This window comes from Gavia stellata, chromosome Z, assembly GCF_030936135.1.
Source record: "Gavia stellata isolate bGavSte3 chromosome Z, bGavSte3.hap2, whole genome shotgun sequence".
In the NCBI taxonomy this organism is placed as follows: Eukaryota; Metazoa; Chordata; class Aves; order Gaviiformes; family Gaviidae; genus Gavia; species Gavia stellata.
This window is the reverse complement of record NC_082637.1, coordinates 15,427,535-15,453,192: the sequence shown is the minus strand read 5'-3', so window position 1 is coordinate 15,453,192 and position 25,658 is coordinate 15,427,535. Positions and strand designations below refer to the sequence as shown.

At 39.2% G+C, this 25,658-nt stretch overlaps 1 protein-coding gene across 1 annotated transcript in view; it reads left to right on the top strand.

Moving 5' to 3' along the window:
- FYB1 (FYN binding protein 1) overlaps positions 1-4,209 on the top strand; it is a 43,363-nt gene extending 39,154 nt beyond the window's left edge. The window contains 3 exon segments of the mRNA XM_059833678.1: positions 379-412; positions 1,559-1,590; positions 1,706-4,209. Coding sequence (XP_059689661.1) covers positions 379-412; positions 1,559-1,590; positions 1,706-1,728 — 89 coding nt within the window. The 3' untranslated portion in view covers positions 1,729-4,209.
- The last annotated feature ends 21,449 nt before the right edge of the window (positions 4,210-25,658 follow it).

Genomic DNA, 25,658 nt, shown 5'->3' with positions numbered 1-25,658 from the left:
TAAAATATAAGATGAAAACCTAATCTTGCATAACCTTTCAGCACTGCTTTTGTACACAACAGAAACTATTGCAACAAAAAAAGAGAAATTACATTTTATGAATATGTAAAGTACCTGGCACAGCAGACATCTAACTGGTCTTGGAGCTACTATAGTATTCTGATTTCCTAGCTAAGGCACCGTGTTACACTATACGAGCAGATAACAATAATTAAAACTAAACCTGGACATATCCATTGTATATTGTTATACATCTATTATGTCTTTCCATCTGAAATATTTAAAAGACAAAAACTGCATTTCATTAGTGCTAGCAACAGAAGAAATAACATGAATATTTAAATATAACTTAAATACATATATATTTCAATTTTGCAGATGGCTATGTTCTGAGAAGCAATTTAGTTGAGAAGTAAGTACAAAGTGGTCTTTTTGAAAAATTTGTTATAACACTCAATTTTGTTCTAAACTGTTTGTTAAATAAAAGTGAAATGTAATTATTTTAGTATGTCATTCCAGCCATGCAAATTGAATTATTTTTATGGAGTTTAGAATTCTCATGAATTAGTCACATACATCCATGCTGGAAATTTTCCAGGGCCCCATTCCTCATTGCTTAGCCAAAAATTCTGGTTTAAAACCATGAAAAATTACATAAATTAAGCATTATTGGCACTAGAATCTATTACTGAACTGCACATTAATTTGATTAAGTCTATTGATGCCAATTTCAAATGTTTAACTAAAATGGACCAATTTTTCTTTAGGTTTATTTTTATTTCAGTCTTACTGGGATTGAGCAGATTTGGCTTAGTGCTGCTCCAAATAATTGCGTGGAGTTTAGCATTTAGGTTCTAATCTAAAACTCCCGTCAGACAAAGCCTTTCCATTTCCTTCAATGGGCTTTATGTTAGACCCTTAAATATCAAATCAGATGTCACTTTTAGAATTGAAGCCAGCAATCACTTATACACACTTTTAACTTATGTATATAAATAGCTTTATTGGCTTCCATGGGCCTGTTTAGGTATCTAAGCGACTTATTTTGAAAATTCCTATGCACGGAGCACATATCATTTATAGACATTACCTAAATCCATTATCTAAAAAGCTGCTCCTCCAAAACCATTATGGCATTGCCAAGTACAGAAACAAATAAGAATTTCAAGGGCATACTGATTTTTTTTTTTACTCATCTTTTTTGGTTTTCATTTAAAAAAATCAGTAAATATTTCATTTTTTATGGGACTATATCTATGAGTTTGTTAAACAGCTACTCACAAACTTAATTAAAAACCCCAACCTTTTAATAAAGCAAGCCTTTCACGATAGAAAGAAATGTATCCAGCTTTACCCTTCACTGAAAATCCTTTGACCTGACCATCTTGCTCAACACTGTTCTGTTACCACAAAGGTTGCACTTTCCTAATTAGCAAATGAATTACTTCACAGCATGTCTGCACCATACTGCTACACTATTTTGTATCTTCATGCAAATAGTAATATATGTTTGATGTGTCAATTTTCAATACATTATTTTTCTTTTTTTAACTTACAGTGATGGAGAGATTTACGATGATATTGGTGACGGTATGTTGAACATTTCAAACAATACAATAATTATATTCCATTACCCCAAATAACTTCGTCCTTGAGTCAAAGTACTACACAACACTAATATTTTTGCATTTTATTTCCATTTCAGATTGCATCTATGATAATGACTGATGCAGAATTCTATGCAAGTAAGAGCTTCATTGAAGACCAAAATCTATTCCGGACTTCCTAATTGTGAAATCAAGAGAAGTCACTAAAGCTGATTACAAGTTTATTGGTTACCCTCTTCTACAACTAACCATTTTTAGGATTTCAAGGTTTTGTCGTCCCTTGCTTCATATGACATTCATATTGCCATTTATCTGAGCAATTAAAATTCAGGGAATATGAGCTAAAGTTAAGGTTATGATTTTCCACTTCCTTTCCACATTTGTAACAGTCCGTGTAAAAACAGTTCTTCAATTAGCTGTACCCAAAGAGGCCAGTTCAGGTCTATGAAGGATACAGAGGACAACGAACCCTGGGAACAGGTTTTACTCTGGCTCTGGTCTATTAAACACCAGAGACTGCCACTCTGGGGAGGACAGTATCCTGAAAAGAAAAGCTTCCTTTGGTGATAACATCCTGTTGTGAAAACAGGAAATCAAAAGTGGGCATCAGAGCAGACAATACATTGCTGACCAGCCATTCCAACTGCAATAGTGTTAGCTACACTGACATGTACAGTCATGTACCATTATTGCTGAAATTTCTTTTTCTACATTGTACTAATGATAGAATACCATTTCCTAAAATTTATTTGACCATTTTGTAAGTACTTTTTGGCTAATATTAATAGCAAAATAGTAACAATGTTATATATGTTACATATAGCACTCTGAGATACAAACCATAGAAGAGTCTACTTTATAGTATAGTGTTGCTCAAAATATATTCAGAACATTTAGGTTAAGATTTAATTTCTGTTTAGTTTGAAGATATGTTGTCATCACTGTAGTAATTTAGGCATTAAAATGGACCTATAAACTTAGGATAAACTGGTTGGAAATAACTTCTAGATTAAATATATACTTATCACACCATTTTGATAGTATCTTTTTCTTCTAAGTACTATATTTTACACTAGACTTGACTAAATGAGAGTATAGAAATCAAACATTTCCATGTTTATCCATGTAGAAGCAACATTTAGTTCTAAAGATCATTAGTGATGCTGTCATCTGAATAAGCAAGTAGCAAATCAAAGTAAAATGAACAGATGAATCATAATAATAAAAATCACTTTGCACTTATATATCAGAACTCACTGGAAATCAAAAGACGTTTACAGTGAACTCCCAATAAAAAGAGTAAGCAAGTGCAGAAAATGGAGCATGTTTTTGTAATGTGTGATGCTTTCGCTGTAGTACAAGATAATAAAAAACCTGTACAACCGAAGTGGCTGGATCAGTGCTAGCAACTCCTCTTGATAATCAAGTCTCCTGTAGAGGGAAGCGAAGTACACTGTGCAAACAAGTGCAATGTAGCAAGCTAGCAAGTTTAGCTTACAAACATAAAAAAATTTTGGTTCTGTTGAAGTCAGTGAGTTTTGGTCTCACCTTCAGTGGAGCTGAGATTTCATCTTACACAAGTGCCTTTTATTGATGGTTCACAATACAGTAAATCTCTAAGGAGGTATAATGCTATGGGGATATGAAACATAAAATTAACTGTAGAGATAATAGCCTATAAGCTATATTATACTATATTTAAAATCACTGATAATACACTGAAAAGCTATATGCAAACTTGAGTTTCCTGTTCTATATTTGCTATTCAGCTAGCATCCAGGCATACAAATATGAATTTTATGTGTAAACATGAGCACCAGCATCCAAATTTAAAACATGATCTTTTATATTAAGTATAGTGAATGTGTCTGGCTATTTGGCTATGTCGCTGCTGGTGGTTTATTTGTTTTTCAGGGGCATTCAAGAGGGTATTTGCATCAAATTAGTGGTATGTCAAAGAACTGAGAGGGAACGCAGACATTCAGAAATACACAACCACTTGTCAGTTAACAATAGGCTAAATAGTTTCATGCTTTACACAGTTAATTATCTCAAAAAGAGTTTGTGTTAAATTCTAACATATATGCCCAGTCTTGTTTTAGTTTTAACTGGCAGTAGAACTTCATGTGTTGCAGCAAGACCAACAAAGGAACTTTCCTTTTGAATACAGTTTATCTTGTATTAAAGGATTTCAGTAGAACACAAACCTGAAAAAAGAAGTGAATTTTATTCTTTGTGAGATTTTTCAGTCATAAATTTTGAATAGCTTTTCCATGTTCTTAGCCTTGATGTGTTGTAGGTACTGTGTTTCTTTACTGATTATACTGACTGAATTGATCTTATGATACAATAAATCATCAAAAGAAATAATCATAAGATAATTTAAGCTAAAAATGTGTGCACTGTTTGCACAGATCAAATATAATGTGATTGTTACAGGGTTTTGAAATGTATTTATACGGTACTACTCACTGAAAAATTATTGGTATTGTGTATTTTTCCTCTTTGTTATTTTACCAATGTTGTTCACTGGATGCATTTTTTTTCCTTTCTTCTGAATAAAATCTACTTTCTGACAAGAAATGTGGGTACATTATCTTCTGCCAAAGTAGAACAAGAGTAGCTGAAAAATAACTTCTGAAAATTATCACTGAGCAGCAGACAGAGTGAAAATCAAATTTATTATTGCTGCAAAGGCAGCACAACTACAATGTGGCATTTGTTTGTCAGTAATTACTACCCAGAAAGTGAAATGTAAGCAGAAAATCTTCTAGACAGGAAAATCTATACTTAAGCAGTTTAATAAAGACTGTATTTTAAGGGTTTCTCACCTGTAATTTATTCTATTGTCTTTTAAAAGTCATAAAGAAAGAAAAGAAAAGCTGTTCTCTTTCTTGATATTTTTCCCTCTCCAAAGTCAGTTTATAATCCTGGAGTGTTTGTGCCTGCTAAAACATTCAGCGGTGAAAACATCAAAATATTGATATAAAAATTAGATTTCAGCATGAACACCCCAGTTAAGGTAAACAGAGTGGGTTTCCATCTGTGTTGTACCTCTATGCTGTCCCAGTAAACAGGCCAAGCAAAACAAAAACTGGGAGGGCAAAAAAGACTCCTCTAATTCAGGAGCTTTAGAGCATTTCTCTGCTGCTATAGCAGGCTCTGGACTGCAGGAATGCAGCTGATCTCCTGTGCATTCCTGTGTAAGAGGTTTATATTCTCGATCCATGTAATTGCAGATCCCTTGGCTACTCCTCCCACAATGGGAACAAAACCCTCCTCTATGTGCGATCTTGTTGCATCATCCACCTCAGCTGGGAAGACCAGTGCTTTAGTTAGGGGAAGAAAATCCAGTGGAGGAACCTAGATTCACTCTGTGACTTAGATTACCCCTTACTGCTACATTACTTCATGACAGATACAGGTGTAAGCATGTGTGTGTGTACGCATGTGTGTGTGTATGTATATTTTATGTCAAATAAGACAACTTCTGAGGAAACTAATGGACCCATAAAAGGATACCCTTATGACTTCTACATAGCAGCCCCAGACCATCCTACATAGAAAGGCTTCTGCCTGTAGCTTCACTACGGAGTGAAGCACTCAAATGCTATGAGGTGCAAGAAATTAGTTTCTATTTGCACAGCCTCAGTTCTGGCTCCTTGTGTGGATGCATCTTTAACTGTGTGCACAGCCTATAATTACATGATGGCTCAGTATTTTTTTCCACAGGATCCCCGCCTCATTTAGCGCATGGGCTGAATGAGAGTTAAGAGAAAAGGCAGTTGTTCAGCCCTGCTTATTCAGTTTCTGGCCACTCCTTTATTTAGTGCAAATCTTCCCAGGCCTGTGCTGCACCCAGAATTATTAGTTTCTGATGGTATTCATCATAATGATATCTCAGATTCCCATGAATAGTAATGGATTTATCTTGTGAGACAGGAAAATATTTTACCACCATTTTTAATGTACGAAAGGAAGGCATGAACAGAGGACAATTTGTAGCACATATCCATCAATCCTGGATATAAAACCAAACTGCTAAAGCTAAATTAATTATAATTTTGGTACTTTCCTAGATTAGGACTCTCACGATTTTCTCTTCCTCTTCTTTGTCTCTACTTGTAGTTAAAGACAAAGAGAAGAGAGAAAAAACCTTATGTTTAAAAAGCGTTAGTATCAAAAATGTAAATTTTAAATATACCATGTTTACGGTAATAAAAAGGGGGCGGATAGGGGATACTGATTAAAATTTAATTTAAATAGTTTAGATTATATTCTGAAGCTTAATAAAAACTGGGGACAAATTCTAGAATTGAATGGTCTGTATTATTGTCTCCACTTACATTATTTGCTGTCACCCAATTCCCACATCGACAGCAAGTTTGTTGGCATGGTTTTGAGCCAGGTCTACAGCTTTAGTCAGAATTAAACCTTACATGTATACGGTCTGGGGATATGCCAGGCTGAGACACCCAAACCAGTTCCAAAAGAATTAACTTTATTAGAAGCCATTCACCCAGGACAACTGTGTAGCCCTCCAAGCCCTCCACCTCGACTACTTAGTCTGGCTAAGAAACAAGGTAGTAGTGCAGCTGAAGGGTCATCCGAAGCAGTTTCCAGCATCCAAGCCAAGTGGAAGACATCTCTGTGCCACTCAGGTTAGCAACGGTACTGCAGAATGCCACCGCAACATGTCCTAGCCTTGCACAGAGCAGCAGCATGGTAGCCCCAGGCCCCCTTCTTTTCCAGGGTGGAGCAAAATTACAATGATCTCACAAAGCCTTTCTTCTCTGTGTTTCATTCTAGCTAGCTGGCTCCTGAACATAAGTAGAATTTGTTATATTATTCTATTTGCCTCCTTCTAAAGCACTTTGAGAGAGAGGATTAAGCTGTTATTAAATGCATAGAGTTTCTTGCTCGAGGCTTTTTATATTGTGAGCCCCGTTTAAATGAATATGGGAAACTGTATGTTTATTTTCTTTCTTGACATGCAGACACATAAATACTGCTTAAACTTAAAATGTTCAATGCTAGGCAGAAAGGAAGTATGTAAAATGTCAACACGAATGTGAATGAAATGTGAATTAGATGGATACCAAGGGTTTTAAGAAACATTATACAATTTGCATTACTTCAGTAATATCGCCAAATCCTATAGCTCAAGCATCATAAGACAGACAAAGAAAAGAAAAATCAGCACTGGCTTTTTTCCCTGCCTTTTAATTCTTTTTTTGGCCTGATTCCCGATATTCAAGTTCTTAGCAGGAAAAGCTGCCTGCTCCTTCGTTCGCGTGTGGGTGCACTTCAGGTGGAAAATGTACACAAAACACAGACACAGAATCCCAGGCTCCCGTCCCCTTTTCTTGCTGACAGAAGGGACACTCTGCCAAGCTCCCTTCCCTTCTCCAGCATCTCAGCTTCTTTCATATTCTTCTGCCCTGGACGATGCCATCACATACCTTCCAGCTCACACAGGTAAGCCCAGTTTCTTCTGTATTGATCCAAAGACATCTTTATTTTTGTGTTTTCATTGCCTCCTTTCACTGCCTGAGATGTTCTCTGTACTCTTCTACTTGCTTTCTCGATTACTTCCCGTTCCCTACAATTATTCCTCTTTTCCTTGATCCTCTGACCATGGCGTTCTGTCCTTTGCTTTTCTGCTTCCTTGTTCCTTTCTCTTTTCATTCTAAACTGCTCCCCTACTTCTGCATTCCTGCCCCCGGCACTTTCATTTTCATCCCATTTTTAAAAGCTACCCTGTTTAAATGCTCATTTTTTGTGCAAGATTCCTAACTCTGTGGGTGACACCAGCAGAGGTTTTATGACTCACCAACCACTGAGAAGACTTACAATTCTTGTATTTTGCATTCTACGCTGTTTATCCCATAGCATTTAAAATCAGGCCAAACATACCTTCCTTTTTCCCTCAGTATTTGGGGGAGGTTTTTTTCAGTACTTAAGCTGGGATGATATATAAGTAAATCTTAATACTGCCAGCTTAAATTAAGTAACAAAAAAAAAAGACATCTTTTCTATCCCATTCCTTTTTCTGCTCCTTTCCGTACTGCTAGGAATGTTCCTAGCAAGCTAGTTGCTACGGGCCGTTTAAGAGACTGAAGCCTGTTCTAATCATATCCACTGGCTCCTGAGCATCTCAGACATCCAAATATTTCAGTATGGATACCATGATGTATAACAGCATTGCTATTAAAATGTTAGCCAGACTCTGTCAGCCAGTGCCCAAAGAAAATGTTAATGGGCTTCTTCAGTTTAAAAAAAAAGACTATGAAGACTTACAAAAAATAGTTTCTGCTGCCATACGGATTTTGAATTGGCTGATGATAAGTTACCCTTACACACAGCTTCAGCCCTGTTACTGGAGTTTATTTGGACTGAAACACTTAACAGATGTATTTTTTTAAAGTTTTTTTCCTCAGGTCTGATTAACATGCCAACCAGACCCAAACTCAACACCTGTTGCTTTTCACAGCTTCAACAGGATTATGCAGTGCGGAATACTGTGAAAAATCTTACATGAATGGGTGTCTAAATGTGAGGTTGCAGTAATTAACAATCTAGTTAGCGAGCTGCCCAGTTAATCACGAAGACTTGTTGCATCACTTGACATTCTGTTATTTTGCAGCTGCTTGTTGTTGCTTTAGTATGCTACTTATTGCTACTCTTGCATTATTTTCTGCTATGCACTGTATGTTCATTTTTAAACTTCTTCCGTTACTGGATACTGGAGAAATACTAACATTTTACCCAGTTGCTATCAATTCAGATTTTTATTTTTATTAATATTAATTTTATTTTTATTATTCTATTTTATTATTTATTATTTATTAATATTATTATTAATATTATTTTATTAATAGTTTTTATTTCTAGCTGGATTTAAGGATTAATTAATGAATTAACTGAGATTATGTTGTTTTTCAAAATCAGAGCAATACCAGAAAAAAATATTTACTGAGCTGAAAATGTTGTCAGGAATTGTTTTTTCTTTAGCCAAATCATGTTGCTTTTGCAAACTGTATTACTGATACCTAAAGCATTACCTATAGAAGTCCTTTTCCGTGACAATACACCTATTGGATTGTATTTGAAAAGGCCCCAGTATGAGCAGTTTGGCAATGCACTCCTTGCCTATAACCACATGAAGGCTAGGCACTGTAGCTGCATCCATACTAGTCACTTAGAACACTGCCAGGGAACGAACATCCCTGGGCACCGGACGTTGATGGTCTTTGCTGGCACATTGGCTGAACCGGACAGTTTTGGCTCAGGACCAGTGCAAGGCTGTCCAAAGGTGGCCCAGCACGTACTTACAGGATCTCCATGTCACCAGTGCCCTCCCCAAGTGACCCCAGGAGCCAGCTGGATGGCCAAGGGAGCAGGCATGTGTAAAATGAAACATCCATGCTTTCACATTGCACTTGTCCTCTGTCCTTCCCGATATTCCAAATTCTGCTAGGTTCTCAACGACGCTCTGACCACATTAACATTTTCTCAGATCCTCTGACAGGGTCCAGGGCAAAGAGACACTGCTCCCAGGAGGCAGCTGATTTTATATGCAGCAGGAAGGACCTTTCCTATTTCTGCTCATTGCTGTATTATGGTGACACAGAACACAAATCTCAAGAACAGCTCATTAAAGGACTTTGATTTATGTTGATTAAGCTGCAGCTAGTATGGTCACCTTTTTCCCCTCGTTTCCTTTCCCGCATCCTCTGAAGGCTCAGCCTTTTTAATCTTGCAGCACAACCCTCTCCCTAGCAGATCCTAGTGCCTTCCATCGCACAACAGGCACACAAGCCCTGACCTGCAGCTGCATCCTCCCACAAGATTGCTCGGCATCACTGGATGGAGATGTGGTGTGCAGGCTCTTACCACTTTACACCCACTGTGTAGCACTCGGAGGTCTGAGAATATCAGTGCATGGCTGCCCAGGAGCCAGGCATTGTGCAGGACTGCTCTAGTACCTGTGTGTTACTTCAGAGTGACTGCTGGTAGTACAGAGCAGCCAATAACTTGATCTGATACTATGCATTTGTCCAGCTGCTAAAAATGTGCTGACAAGCTGGATTTGATTGTCTCAAACTGCAGAACTTCTAAACCAAACACCCACCAGCACCTGTTCTTCACCTGACTCTGAGCTGCTGCTGAGCCAGGCATTTTTACAGCCTGAGATTTTTTATATAAGAAAAATCAGGTCAAGTGATTCTTGCAATATCAAATGAACAAACCAATAACTGGTCATCTTTGGTGCATACCTGTTCATCTATCATATGTGGCCACTGATCAACTTCTGAGATACTTCATTCAATCAGTTATGGTTTTTTATACCTTCCTTTTTTATATCTCCGTTGCTAATATTTCTTGGCTGCATAAAATAGAGCTCATGTCTTATCCTTTCCTAAGCAGTCTGATGGGCTTCATGTGAAGGAAAAGATTAAACAAAGAGTGATTATAAAAATTCTTCCTAACAATCTAGAGATAGCAAAAGAAGCAATGATTATTTTTTTAACCTTGTGATCTCATTCACTGGATTTTCTCCTCTTCCTGTTTGTCCCACTATCATCCAGGACTTATCATCTATTTAAAGCCAATTTTATGATACTGCAAATTAAGGAAGACTGTTACAAATACATTTGGGTAACATAAAATGCTACAAATCACTGTAACTCGGTTGAATTCAATAGGTTAACTTCTTACCTGCATAGCTTATTCAAGTTTATGTTTCTTCTCCTTCTATGTGTATACAAAGGCCAGGCTGCAGCTGGTGTAAACTGCACATCCTTATTCATTTCCACAGAGTTTAAACAATTGAAGCCAGTTAAGGCTCTGCCCCTAGCTTGTCCCTCATACCCGTATTTCTTCATTTGACCCCAAACAAGTGGAAAGGTCTTCTCTTTGATCTTCATACCAGATTTTAAATCTTGAAGATTTATAATTCATGTAGTAGTATCCTCTATAGCATATTGCAAAACCCTATTCGGCATACAAAAAGGCTGCCACTGGCAAAATGCCACATGTGAGGGGGCAAAAGGGACAATCTTCTGACTGGAAAAGGATGGAACAAAGCAGTTTCTTCATCAGTCCTTTGCACATACACGCAAAAATTTAGTTCTAGCTTTAGAAGCCCCTAGCCACCACTGAACACACAGAAACATTCTAACACTGTTTCAAGATTAACCTGCCTCTGCAAACCTCCAGATGACACTGGAGGTTTGTTGTTATGTTCTCATATGTCGTGCTTTGCAGGTGGGAAAGAAAGTATACAAGCAGCTCACAGGAAACTCTGCTTTCACACTGTGTCCCCAGCTTTAGGAGATTTACTTATCTATATAGAGATGTTACAGTCACATAAAATTATAAAGAAGTAGAACTGAACTAGTCTGATTTCCCCATTTGGCCATTAAAATATATTTTCTTTAATTTCATTTATTGTGATTTGATTTATAGTGCTTTAGACACTGAAAGACAAAAATAATAAATCAAAGTGGCTGCCTTACACTGGATCAACTGTAAGCTGTGACACAGACAAGCCATCAAACCAGTGAAGAAGTTAATTTTCTCTTTGGTATTGATCTCCTCCTTGCAAATGGGCAAAATAGCTTTTTTTTCCCCTCCACTTTTCTCCCCTCCTGCATACTCAGGAGCAACCGTGGCTGATGAAAATGTGTGGAAAATTTGATAGGTAAGGAACCTTCATCATTCTTTAATTTAACTTTTGTGATTCTTTCCCCACATTTAACGGGAGAACAGAACATCGGAAAAGCTCCAGAAACAGATCCCAAAATGTCCTCTACTCTCACAAGGTGAGGACTCCTCATACCAGTGATCACCATGACATTTTAAGGGCCAGACTCACTGCGCAGCATGCATTTATTTTTTCTTGTGGGGAGTTCCGACCTATCTAAGCGGTAGTTAAGTCTAATGCATACTTGGTAATTTTCATTTCACCATAACAAAACCTTAAAAATATAATGTAATTTTTTACCCCAGTTGTGGCAAATATTAATTATACCTGAAACTACCTTCAATGTAGCCTTGTGGGTTACCACTTATAACTGACATTATGGCATTATTTTGTGTGTCATTATCAGAGACAACCTCAATTTTGTCTGCATAAATCAAATATAACTGGCGGGGAGGGGAGGGAAGAGAAAACTGGAGCCCAGTGAGTTAAGTGAAGTATTTTGGATATTTTGGTTATTAAAGAGTGCCTGCAGGAAAAAAGCTGCAAAAGAGTACTCTGGAATTTAAACATTACTCCTTTCTTACTCTTCCCTGTTGGAAGAAGATGTTCTCGTTCTTTTAAAACATATCATGTCATGCTGACCTTGTATTTGTAAGGAAAAAAGTAAGTGCTGTACAGCACCAGCATTTAGCATGAGCGTCCAAAGCATTTTACCTGCAGATTACAAATTCAAATCCAATCCAGAAGTTTAATAGCGGGCCAAAGCTTACTGGTGCTTCAAAGCTTATATGAAATTAATTAGTCCCAGCAGAATTTGTAGTAAACAGGATACAACATTACTACCACAAGCAGCAGTTAATTTGGCATTTTCAGGAAGTCAAGGGTTCCCTGGACATGATTTTAAAGGGCAGCCCTGAGGCATATTCATTAAACTATTTAAGGAAGTTCGATACACTTTGGTCCTGTGTTATGGATTGATGAGATTTTATTGTTTAGACCTTTTAATTTTGAGAACCTGGCATTCTTCAAGAACATCTGCTTCATATTTAATAAGCAAAAATCAAAATAGGAAAGTTGTTGAAAATGGTATTTTAAATTAAATATACTTGACATAATCCTAATAAACCAAGATTCTTGTATGTGTGTCATAAACTCATGTGCCAGAAAGTTTTCCTATTCTGGCTTTACAAATAATTATTTTTAATCTTCTAAATCAGTACTAATGTTTTAGAAGTGCACCAGTGTAAAAACTAATTTACCATTTTTGAGACAAAACTGCATGAAGAGTTAATAAAACCACATTTTTATGAATAATGCAGGATCTGAATTGAAAGACCTCAAGAGAGGAGGGAAAACTCAGAGTGGAGAACTATTCTCTACAAAACAGAAAAAAAATTACCTGAGTTTGCAAAGCTATTTTTATAAGGCTGGTGACTTCTACACCTCAATTTGATTATCATCTGCTGGTTTTGTTCCTGACAATTTGGGAAGTCTGGGTGCAGGAACTTGCCTCGGCTACGGCTGTCTCAAGTGTCAGGACACGATGTAAGGTGTTATGTGCTCATCTAAACTTTTGCCTAAACAGAACAAGAACAAGCATACATAAGTATATTGTTTCTTGTGGTGGGACTTCAAGCGGTTTTTTTATATACTTATTTTGTTTGGCAAGTTTAACAAATATCAAGGTAAGAAATAGATCAACGCTTGAGACTGCAGAGAGACCCACCGTGAGTGTATCAAGAAAGCAATGAAAAAGTATTTTTTCCTGTTTTTAATTACTTCACATATTAAAAAGCAGAGTGCAGAAGACATCCGGTGTACAAAGCCAATGGTCATGCCGTATCCACATGAATTACCATCTCATCACAAGGCAAGTGCAGCTTAAAAAAGGAAAACTAAGCGGGAAAACCTCATAAAAACAAAACCAAAAGAAAAACAGCTATTTCGCTCAGACAGACCAAAACCTTCAGATGTGGCGACAGAGCAGTTATGTAGGAAGCCAGTTCCCAGCAGGGCAGGCTCTTCAGGAGAAGGAGGCATTTCGCCACTTTTTCTCATGCAGCGGGAAGCCCCCTCAGATGCCCCTTCGCTCCCGCCACCCTCCCTTCCCCTCAGCTTCGGCCTCTCGGGGCTGAGCTGCGGGAGGACAAAGCGAACCCCGGCAGCAGACGGGGCCCTTGGGACCGCGCGGCTCCGAAGACACCGGTGCTTCACCCTCAGTCACGCTTCCAGCGGCTGGGGGCGGCGGGGTGGGCGCCCGGGAGTCTTCGACACCCGAGCCGCTGGAAGCGTGACCTGGGCGTGCGCCCAGGCAGGCGGAGCCCTCCGCCACCGCCCCGGGGCGGCTGAGGAGCGGTAGCCCTCACCCGCCCTCTAGTACTTGAGCAGCCGCCTCGGAGCCACCGGGCACCACTCCGACACGGGAGAAACGCCGCGGCCGAGCAACAGCCGCTCAGTCTTCTCCCGCCCCGCCCCGCTTCGCCTCAGCCGCCACCGCGCGCCTCCCGCAAGCGCACGGCGACGGGGCGGAGGGAGAGAAAGGGAGGGGGTGCCGACCGTGGCGGTGGCTCCGCGGGCTTCTCCTCGCGAGAGCGGGCGAGGTTTCCGGTGTTGTGACTGCGGGGCCGTAAACATGGCGGTGAGTCTCCGCGCCCGGTCGTTGAGGCACCTCCGCATCCGAGGTAAGGGGCCCCGGGCAGGCCGCGGCGGCAGCCTGACCCCCGCCGGCTTTCGCTCCACGCCGGTGCCTAGCCGCCCCCTCCACTCCCTTCCTCCCTCTCTCCTCTTCGGGCTCCTTCCTCCTCGCCAGCCTAACGCGCTTCTCTTCCCCCGTCCCCGCAGGTCGGAACGACAGCGGCGAGGAGAACGTCCCCCTCGATCTCAGCCGAGGTACGGAGCGAGGGCTGGCGGGGCGGGGGTTGCCGCCTGCCCCTCGCTGCGCCCCCGCGGCGGAGGGGGCGGGGGGGGGGGGGGAGGTCGGCGGCGGCGAGCGGCCTGGTGCTCTGGGGCGGCCGCGGGGGTCCGGTGGGTGGGAAGGGGGAGACGAAGAGGGAGCGGGATGCCGGTGCCCGCCGCCGGTGGGCTGGCCGACGTCCTGTAGTGAGCGGAGCTGCCCGTAGGTGGAAGCCTCTCCTCAGCCCCCGCCGACTGCGGGGCAGCGCGGGCACCTCGGGCACCGCGCTGCGGTGCCGGGGCCGCAGGGCTGGGCTGCCCTGGCCACCGGCGAAGGAAACCCCTGCGTGTAGGCAGAGACCCCTCGGCCGCTTCTGGGGTTGTTTTCGGAGGAGGTCATTGCTGGTAGACGGGGCTGTTTACACCGTCCGTCCCGCAGTGGGGCTGCCCGCGCCGCGGCCGTCGGCGTCGCCGCCGGGGCTCCCTCCGGCCGTCGCTCCGCTCGGCCGTGCGTCTCTAGGGACCACCTCGGCAGCGGCGGCTGGTACTGCCTCCATCCCGTGTCGTATATCCCTGCCTGTCCTAGGCAGGCTGGCCGCGGTGCTTGCCGTGAGCCTCTTGCCATAAAGGCAGTCATCTCCCGTTTACTTGATAGATTGCTCCAGACATCTTCCACTGCTCTCAGATATGGGGGGGGGGGGATAGGAGGAAGGAAGCAACAACAACATCTGCTACACACTAACTAATTTTGTGTCAGACAAATAGGAACTCGTTCTTTACCCAAACGTGTAGGTCATCTTGCTTTGCAGAGGGCTAAGGTAAGGGTTAGACTACCCCAAAGAGCCAAATAAAATGCGGAAAACAAACTGGCACAATAGAAGCAATGATCTGCCCTGGGTCGGAAGGTCTGGGGGAAGAAATAAAGTTGGTGCTTGTAGTATAACTGTACTGCTTCAGGAGAGCCAGGACTGCTGCTATCCTGAATAAATCCATTTTATGAGGAAGTAGGCAGGGAAATGACAGAATCAGTGAAATAAAAGTGGTCTGTGAAATGTAAAGGAAGTACAAATATTAGCAGCATCAATAAAGTTTTCAGCTTAGTAAGAGGCTGTATCAACAATTGCACCTCTAATTCTTTTTCCCCCCCCAGTATGATCTGTGTTTAGAATTTCTTTATTAAGCAGTTTTACCATGGGCTGAAAGTTACCTCTCCATATAGGTATCGTATTTACAAGTGTATTTTAGTTCCTGGGAAAAGTGCTGAGGTTTTTCCAGTTGAAAGAAACAGGCTCTTATGTCTTACCTGTTACCTGTTTATGAAATTTACAGAATCAGGATTTTAATGAATGGGTTTAGTAACTTTTTTTATGTTGTGTAGCATGCTGAAGTGTTTTGATGTGAAAGAACAATACACAAAATTTAAATGCTGGAGTGGTGATTTTTAGATGTGGTCTGTTTGAAGTCTTTTACTCAGAATTTGATAGGCGACTATCATTATGATACTGATTTTTGCCATGAGCTGTTTTCAGTCACCTACTGATTTCATGAGACCTTAGTAGTAGCAGTATAACTGCTTCACATGTATCGTACTGTAAAAGAGGCTCTCGGGTAAGATGCAAAATAAGATTTTAATACATTGAAAAAAAGATGTTTTGCACTGTGGCTGTATATAGCCCATGTTTAAAAAAAAAAAAGTAAATCATTGTTATGGTGGTCACAGTTGAATGAGAAGCTGCTTTAAATTTAGTTGTGAACCCCTTATCAAAAAAGTGGGGGTTTTGTTTTTTTGTCAGAGAAACTACAGCTGACTGATCAGTAATCGTATAGCTATCCATGGTAGGTATTTACTTCCTTTTAAAGAGAAAACAAAAGTAAAAAGTTAAAAAGGCTCAGCGAGACATTAACTAAGCTAGATGATAACTTGACTTTCACACTGAAGACAATGAATGTTTTTTTTTCGAGCTGTCACGATAGTTATATAAGCAATTAGTTTAAATATCTTAAATTGTTATCCTAATTCTGTACTAATAATACACTGTTTTGATTCACTGTGTTGAGTGGATCACAGTTTTCCATAAGGCACGAGTTTTCAGTAACTTAAAAGAATATTCTAATTTTTTTTGTTTCCCCAGACGATTGAACTTTGTGTTGATTAATGTGAAATATCTGATTTGGCAAAGTAGAGAATCACCATAAACAGTGTCTCAGCCATATGCTTCTAGTTACAGTGGCCTCTTTATTACAAACATGTGAAACTATACTGGTATTGCCTTGTTTTAAACAGGTTCCTATTAGTGATCACTTGACAAACATGACTTAGCATACAAGTCAGACGTCCATACCTGTGGACTATATACTAACTGTGCTCTTTCATGCAAAAGGCCAGTGCCGTTATTAAGTATTTCAGAACTAATAATAGGTGTGGGGAGGGTGCCCTGTTTGTGCTGCTTTGAGTTCTACTTCTTCCTGGGTTTTTGTGCAGTAAGGCTCGGGGAGTGCTTTGCTGCTTGTAGAGCTGATCTGCCTTTGCGTGTGTGCTTTTTGTTTGCTCTTTTCTCTGCTGCTGTAGTTTGAGGGGTGCCCATGTTTTCCCAGAACACACCATGTCGTTCTCTTACATACCATGGCTGGTATAGTAGGGTTTTACCCTTTGGAGCTCCTTGGTGCTCTACCTTTTTAAAAATGATAAATAATAACGTTTATGAAAGGCATTTTATATGATGGTGCATTGTGTGTGTTAGTGTATATGTCTGTGAACTCTGTATGAACAAGATTAGCCTGGCTAAAGATGATAATGTAAAGTCTCTGGTTTGCTGTTTCTGGTTTGTTTGTTTGTTTTTTAACTTCTAGGCCACTCAGCCTGGGCTGTACCCCATCTTTTAAGAGGATTCTGATAAATCTTCTTTTGGACAATAATTTTCTTAAGAAAATCAGTTTGCTGAAAGGATGATCAACTCTGGAAAAACTGTCCCCAGCACAAATATTGTGGGGCATAATGTTGGTATAGTAAGGAAAAACTGTGCAGGTGCAGGATAGACTCATTGCTTTTGTCTATTTAAGGTCATATGTCGTGTCTTCTCTTGATCACAAAATTGCAATTAATAATTGGGATTCAAAGTACTCTGGTTTTGGCACTGTGTTATAGTACCTGCTCAGAATAGAACAGAAAAGGAGGACAGACACACCACCAGTGCAACTCCCATTGCAGTCATCTGGAAGGAATGAGCAATGGGATGAGGCAGATTGGTTTAATTAGACTACTGAAATCAAGCTCATAACTTCTTAAGGCCAGAAAGGACAATTGGAGTTACCAACCAGGTTAGTGCTTTTCGTAGGAATTCTTGCATTGCGTATGGTCATGGTTATTTATGTAACCACAGTAACAAGTATTACATGCTTTTAGCATAGTTAGTCTTTGTTTCTGACTGTTTTACACATATCCCAAGCTGAATTACAGAAGCTTATATACCTCCCAAAGCTCTGGGCACTGTAAAAGGCTTGTGTAATCCATGCTTTACTGCTAAGTTCTTTGCTCACCTCTGTGACTGAATCGCCTCATCCTGTTGGGTGACCAACACCTCTTCCTTTGTTGTATTTTCAGCTGTTGCCTTTGGGTTGTGAAGGCCTAAGAAGTTTAGAACTTGGCTAGTTGAAAGCTGTGTCTCACAGTACCTTATCTGTAGTCAGGCTCCTTTAAATGTCTTTCCTTCAAGGGATGCCTGCTTTCTTGGATTCCTGTAGCTCTGAGCCTGCAATGGCTATTAAGAACTTTTCAGAGCTTGTTTGCTTACTGAAGCTTGGGAGAGATACAAGGGTGCCAACTGCTGATGGTCGAGTGCTGTTCGTGCCTGTATGACTTCATTTCCTCCTTTTTGAGGGTGACCATCTTCGCTTTCTGATACTGTACTCTTTAATTAACTGAAATGTACCTATCTCTAACATCGGTACTTTCATTTATTATTAATGAGCAGGCATTACGAGATACTACTTCAATTTAGAAGCACTTCTTGTACAGCCAATTCTCTCTATTTTGTAAACGTTGAGTCTTCTGGCTCTAACACGAGACAGATACGAATAAAGTAGCTGAGAAAACAGGCTTTTCTTTTCTCCCTCAGAGCAAGTTTCATAGAATTGGCTGGTGTTATCTGAAAAGATACCCTCCTCCTTTTTTGCCTCCATTCTCCATCATTTCCTTCTGTCATATAAGAAAAAATGAAAGATAGAGAAGTTCCATTTAGCTTCCCAAGATCTGAACTGTATTACTTTTCTTACTGTCCTTGCATCACTTGAAACCATGTTGTATTTGAGTCCCTGTGCCCACATGGCAAATCGTAATGCATTGCATGCAGGGCAAACATCTCAGGATGCTATTTGCAGTTTACAGCCCACGAAAATGTCGGGCATTTTTAAGGGTCATCTGCGGGATAGTTGAAAAAGGCTGGATTAATTTTGTTTCCAAATTCAGGTTGAGATTTGATGACCATGCCGCTTCTTGCTTCCTCCATCAGTATGGAAGAAGCAGGGAGGGATGCTGCGCACCTGTCTGATACTGAGACCTTAAGTAATTGGGGAGGGGAAAAACCCCTTTTGGAGTGCTTGCAGCAAGGCAGTAGGGAACCAGTGCAGAGATGGTAGCTGGTGTATACTTTCTTGGTGGCTCAAAGGCAGTTCTTCCACACTAATGGCAAGACTGTTACGGAAAGCCTTTAGGTTCTTTGTGTGCTCTTGCAGTACGTGGTCTGGCTTGAAAATATGGAGAAGTGGAGCTCCACCGCATTGTAGAAACAGTGTTTTCAAAATACCCAAATAAGCAAAATGTGTGGGCACCTTTCACTCTTGCTTTGCAGTATGCTATCATTGTGATGGGTAACTATAGCAGGGTGCTTGTGAGAGAGCAGATCACACAGAGTAATAGCTGGCTTTTTGCTCCCTTGTTTGTGAATCTGCAACAGGAGCTGCAACAGGAGCAAAAGAAGGTAATTAGTAACATTTCTTTCAGTTCTTCTGAGATATAAAGGGGCAACTTGAAAAACAGCTGGAGAGAAATCTTACTTCTCTTGCTGTCTGAGAAATTTTCTACTGTGTTATTCTTGTATATTGGGGTTTTCTTATATAGGGAGACCAAAGGGGAAGTGATCAATGACAGTGGCCTGCTAACTTTTTGGGCAATATGTAGCCTTTTGGTAGGTTTTAGAAGTTAGAGAGTTAGAGGTGCTGAGTATATGCACTCCAAAATTAAGGCATACACTTAGCTTTCCTGTCTGCACTTGTGCTTTAGTTGGCTCTTGTTTTGGAATTGTATAGTGCACTGGCCTGGTTAGATTAATAACACTTGTGTGTTATTAATAACACTTGTGTACCTTTGGTTTTGCTTCCTAAGATACTACTGCTTTCACAATCTTAAGACTTCTCAGAAGTGCTAAAATGGGGCATGCTTACAGTATTTTCACTTTTCATTTCTTGAAAACAGGAACAACGTTTTTAATGAAGGAAAAATCTTAACAAAAGGCAACTTTAAAACCTTACTAAATGCTTACCTAGCACTAAGGTATCCATAGGAGCTGGGCACTACCATGTCTTTCAAGATTGCATTCATATCTGTCTTTAAAGTTTTTGTGTACAGCATCTCTAAACTTGTTTTTGTGGGTGGTTTTTTGTTGCTGTGGTTCAGATTGGTCAACAAATGTCAGCACTTTTCTTCGTAAGGGCAGAGAATAAAATGACTGTTCTTATATCTTGTGGTTTCTATTTATATTTGGCAAAAGAGATTATTCTGTGATTTGGATCCATATAAATAGCTTCTTAGGTATTTAATAATGCTGTGTTTCCACAACATTATAGTATTCTGCTTTTCCCTCGTGCTGATGTTTGAATCTTAGCAACTGTTGAAGCACCAAAATCTCTAGTTTCTGCCACCTTCTTGATATAAATGCTTTAGTCTCTCATAAATGTTCTTCAGGATTTTCCTTCCCTCCACCCCACCCCCCCTTGAGATTAATGCAATGCTTAGTTTCAGAATTTTTTTTTTTGTCAGAGCCTATCCAGTGTAGATGCTGTGTAAAAAACCACACCCCTCATCATAATTACAGTAAATAAGGAAGCTCTGTCAATGATAGCCTTCCCAGAAAGAAATACATCACTTATTTGCCTAATCTCATGATCTTCATGCATACTTTACCAATTACCTAGCAATCTTGGAAGTTTTCCTCTAATAACATAGAAGAGATGCTCAACATCAGGTAGAGTTTTTCTGTTTAAAGTGGGAAGAAGTGAAATAGTTATAGTGGAAAAACTGCTGTTTTCTAGTTGTTTGTATCCATATAAACCCAAACACTGCAGAAAAGAATGGTATTCAAGAACGTTACAGGAAGGCTTGGGAATTGATGTTGAAATGGTGGCTGACTGGTTTGGGGGAATGTACTGAAAAATCAGATACACTTTTTATCTTTCATACTTCTGCCTGAGACTTTTTTTTTAAAATAATAAGTGACACAAGTCATCTACCTTAATATCAGCTAGGTTCTTACAACTCAGACATAAGGATGTGACTTGAGGCTTTGGTAACTACACAAAAGATGAGATAAAATAAGAAGTTTGCTTTTCATTGGAAAGAAGGTAGGCAGATGCTTATACCATAGCGCGGGTGAATTTGCACACTGAGCAGCATTCCTGTCATGGCTGATACAGAAGGGAAGGTGCCATAACACTGCTACACAAGTACTGGCTGATACTTGACAAATTGTTTTAACTGGAGCACTTGTAACTTCTAATCTCACAATAAAATGTATTTTGCTTTATTTTAGTTCAAAAATCTGTAGTATTAGTATATTCATGTATGCTGCAGAAATTATTTTTTTCATTTGCCAACCATCTGTTGTGGTGATAGAAAATTTGGGTAGAACACATCAGGAAAAAAAGTCAGAATTAGCAAAACTTCAGAGCATGGTTAATGAAAAGTGTATTCACCAAATCCTTGCATCTGGTGAAGAGGAGGAATGCTGATGCGTGAGTGAGAAAATGGAGTAAAAAACCCGACGCAAAATCCAGTTAAAAAACTCCAACCCCTAAGAACAAAAAAACCCTACTTACGGTTGTTATTTTCTTAGTTATGTGACTGAATTTTACTGTTAGCACATATCTGAAAGCTCTGTAGGATTCATGTTCTTATGCTTCTGTTATATTCTCAGAGTGTAGCAAGCTGCATCTCAACGGTGGCCTGAATAGGTTTGGGTAAATAAATATTGTGAGGATGTCTCTTCTCCCAAATTCTACGTGAACAGCAATATCCTTGGAATCAACATTGTTCATTAATATATTAGTCTAAGTGATAGAGCCTTTATGAAAGTTTTCCTAAAAGGTGAGGTTTTGTTTCTAAACTTACTGGTTTTGTTCTTCACTGTTTTTGTTCTTCACTATGTAGACTTCTCTAAGCTCATTTTAGTCCAAGTGCTGCTTATTGCTATGGTTTTGGCTACGTCTGACCATTTATTCAGGGAGCTGCTCCTGGAACATTTGAGAAAGCTACCTTTTAAATTTTTTTAAAATTTATTTTGTAGAAATTAAATACGCTTAATTGTCTGTGATGTAAAATGAAAAGCACAAAGATTTTTAATTCCCTTTCAGTTGGAGAAATGGGTAGTTAACAAAATTTCATGCCATTTATCTGTGATACTTTGAGTAACCTTGTGAGTCTGAGACCAAAGGTATGGCAAAGTGGTAGAGATGAGCTAGGACAGTTACTCACCCATGTTTGAAATGGCTACTGTCAGTTAGCACTTGTGTGGTTAGAATGAAAGAGGTACATTTCTATATGCCATTTGCATAGATGTTGTTTGTTGTGAAATGAGCTACAGCTGTTGATTTAAGACTACACAATGATTAGTAGGAGGTACTTATGCATAGAGGTAAGGTATTTAAAGCAGAACAATATGGTCTTGATTTATGGAAAAATATTTGGTAATTATAAAAGAGTTACAAAGAATTATTTCATTAATCTCTTCATGTAAAGACGTATGGTGAATACTACAGGGATTTTGTTTGGTTTTTTCAGCTGCATAAAAGATTGGTTTCCTGCTTGAAGTGTACACAGGCTGTAAATAAAAAGATATGGTTTTTTAACAACAGTTACTTCATAAAAATAGAGGAGTATCAAGAACAGCTGTTGCCTGAAAATTACTGTTTTTTAAAAAATGTGATTAAATCTGTAAGTAATCTTTTTCCTTTGTTAACTTCTGAGCATCAGTGAAGTCAGAATTCAGCTTTAGCAACCTCGTATCTAGAGAATTTAGAATGTGTTCATCTCCTTCTTTATGCAAACCATATGTGAATCTCATGGGTAGACTTACTGGGGTTTTTTTTTCATTAAATACAAAAAAAAAATGGAAAAAATCTTGCTGTTTCCATAAATGTGATGTTTCCAGCTCAGTTTTTTAGGTTAGCCTGTTACTTCAGTGGGATAGATTTTTCGAAGTTGAAATTGACCAACAAATTAGGTGTCTTCTGTGTTCAGTAATTGTACTTAGATCTTGTGAAATCTATGAATGTGATGCTTCTTGTCCCTTCTCTGAAAATCACCTTTTCAGGAGAAAGAGTGAAAGGCTTGAACAGTCACAGCTACCAATGGATGACACCTGTCCTGTCCCTAGTACGAGGGAATGCAGTTCCCAAGCACCACGAGCCTGTGCACTATTTTGAAATCTTCTGGTTATAACATTTTGAGGGGGGTGGTTATGACATCGCTCATTTGCCACAGTTTAAAGGTTTCCTGCTGCAGTTAGTGCTGCTTGTGAATTACTTGTAGTTTCTAGCTGTGTACCTTTATTAGTTTGAATTTGAGGATGTTACTACTTTGCGCTTTCCGTGTTTTGCCAAATTGCCCTTCACATCTTTATTGGCAAACTGGGTGATCCTGCATCTGCTGATGTTGTTAGGCTTTTTCTTCTTACATGACACCCTATGTAACAGGGTATTTCTGGGGGTGATGGCTACCTCCTGACAGCTTGGAGCTTGTTAGTAAGGGCCATTTAAGTGGGCAACGTATACGTTTTTGGATTCTTGAACAAATTAAAATGATGCAGTGAAGAATCAGGATGTCAGCTGGGAAAATACTTGTATATATGATCATATTTCTGCCTTTCACAAATTTTCTTCTAATGTCAGTTCAATAATATTCAGAGACATACATGATGAGAATTATTTTGAGTAGTTTTGAAAGGCAATTTGCCTGATATGCTCACTAAACGGTAGTTGTGTGATGTGAAACAGTCACAGTGTATCTTTTGTTAAAGCAACTAAAAATTCTGACTGTCCTAAATTTTTTGTTTCTAGAATTGGTGGCAGAAAAGAAGAAAATGGGTTGAAGGAATTGAAGATAATTTTCTAAACCATTACAATAAACTCATATTCACCATTCAAATTCATAGTTGATGTTCTGGAAAGTATTAATTTGATTTGTATACCAACGTAACCAATATTGTGAATCTGGGAAAGGCTTATCCTCCAGCTTTTTATTGGCTTTTAAGCATAAGAACAGCTGTACTGGGTCACTCCAACCTTGTGTCCTGTCTTTGACAGTAGCTGATAATTGATGCAGAGGAGAGAGTACAATAACAGGGCAAACAAACATGTAGTTGTACCACGATGGACTGTTTGTTCCCCAGCCTCCAGCATTTTGTGCCTCCGTTGGTGTTCTTTTTGTTTTTGTCTTTCTTCCCATTTTTCTGATAAACATCTAAACTTTTGAAAGTTTTAAAGCAAGTTCTTCTAGAGTTTAACTGTATATTCTGGAATAATTTGTATTTCTGTTTTATTATGAAGTGGTAATGAGAGAAATTCTGTTAGGAGACTATAATCTTCGTTTGGTGCAGTAGTTACAGTTTTTTATCTAATATTGTAGAGAAATGGCATTATGTTTTTCATGGGGAGGGGGAAATACATATGTAATACACAAAGACTGTATATACCAAGAATGATTGCTAAGGTTCTTGGCATTAACATCACATCTTCCTGAGACTTGAGACCTAACCGTAAATTTGAATGGAGGACTAAATCAGATGTTGGTTCTCTGTGAATAGACAAGTTATTTAAAGAACAACAAGTTTTTTAAACCTGCCTTGGTACCTTACGTAGTCCTAACTTTAATATTATTTTCATAATCGGTCTTTGAGGAAACTCATGCAGGACAGTAGTTTGTGTACTGCTATAAAGCATTTAAAGAATAGTTTGTTTATCAAAAGCTTTGTGTAATTAATTTTCAAATCGGCATTGTAGCTATCCTTTGGAATGGTCCTTCAGTTTTCTCTTTCTGTGTTCAAAATTTAAAGGTGTTTTAAGTTTGTCTCCAGCAAGCCAAAATAATATATGTGGCCAATCTTCAGCTTTGTTCTGTGCTTCTGTTTAAGTAGTAATACTGTAGCTTTAGATGCTGGAAAAGCTGTTAACATTTCAACTATAAAACCTGTTTTTCAGAAGTTTTAGCAGTAAAGCAACTCTGTCTACAAATTTGGCATGCAAGATCACACACTGGGAATAATTAACATAGTTCCAAGGGTGAGGATATAAGGATTGCTTTTCTACACATAGAATCACAGTGTCTTGGTTAGAAATAGTATTGTAAGACAGTAATTTGGAAAGTGGTCCACTTTTGAACTGCTGTCACTGCTTCAAACTGACTGGAACACCAGAATGTATATTTCCTGCCACCTTTATCCATAATTAGGAATATTAAAAAAAAAAAATCCTTTAATTTACAATATTTTATGCATGTCTGAGAAAGAGACATCTATAGAGTCCCAGTAGGTATTTAAACTTTACTTTCCTGTTTACTTACAGAAGGATGTATGTGCAGGTCTAGATGTACAGAGCTAAATATGAAGGATTAGACTCCTAAACGTAATCCTGATGCAAGACTTTGTTCTTACCTGAGGTTCTCGTGATTCCTGGATCATACCTTGGATATGCTGTCTTTTGCACTGCTTTCTAGTTAATACACATTTTTGTAAATGTTAAGGTTAATTTCTGCCTGATTGATGTAGGAAGAACAGTTCTTTTACTTTCTTTGCTGACTGCCATGAAAGAGAGGAGGTGTGCCTTTTTCTGTATTACTGAGCCACTTTCATCTATTCATAGCTTTCTTAAGCAGCAAGGGTGGAAATAGACTGAGTTCTTAGCTTTTATTTTCTTTCTGTTTTCTTGAACATGGGTTACTGGAGCTTCTTTCTTGTATTAAAAATAAAGTGCTTTATGTATGGTTGACCTATGGAAGCTATAGGAATCAAACTAAATAAATTTCTAGGTACATTCTACAAAAATCACTGGTTTTGGTCACCTATACTTTTCAAGGGGATGCTCTCAATTGTTAAGCTTTGTTATACATTGTGGGGTTTTTTAACCTAAAATTTATGAGAATTATTTGGCAAAATTTGCAAATCACACTATACCAGTGTGTTGCA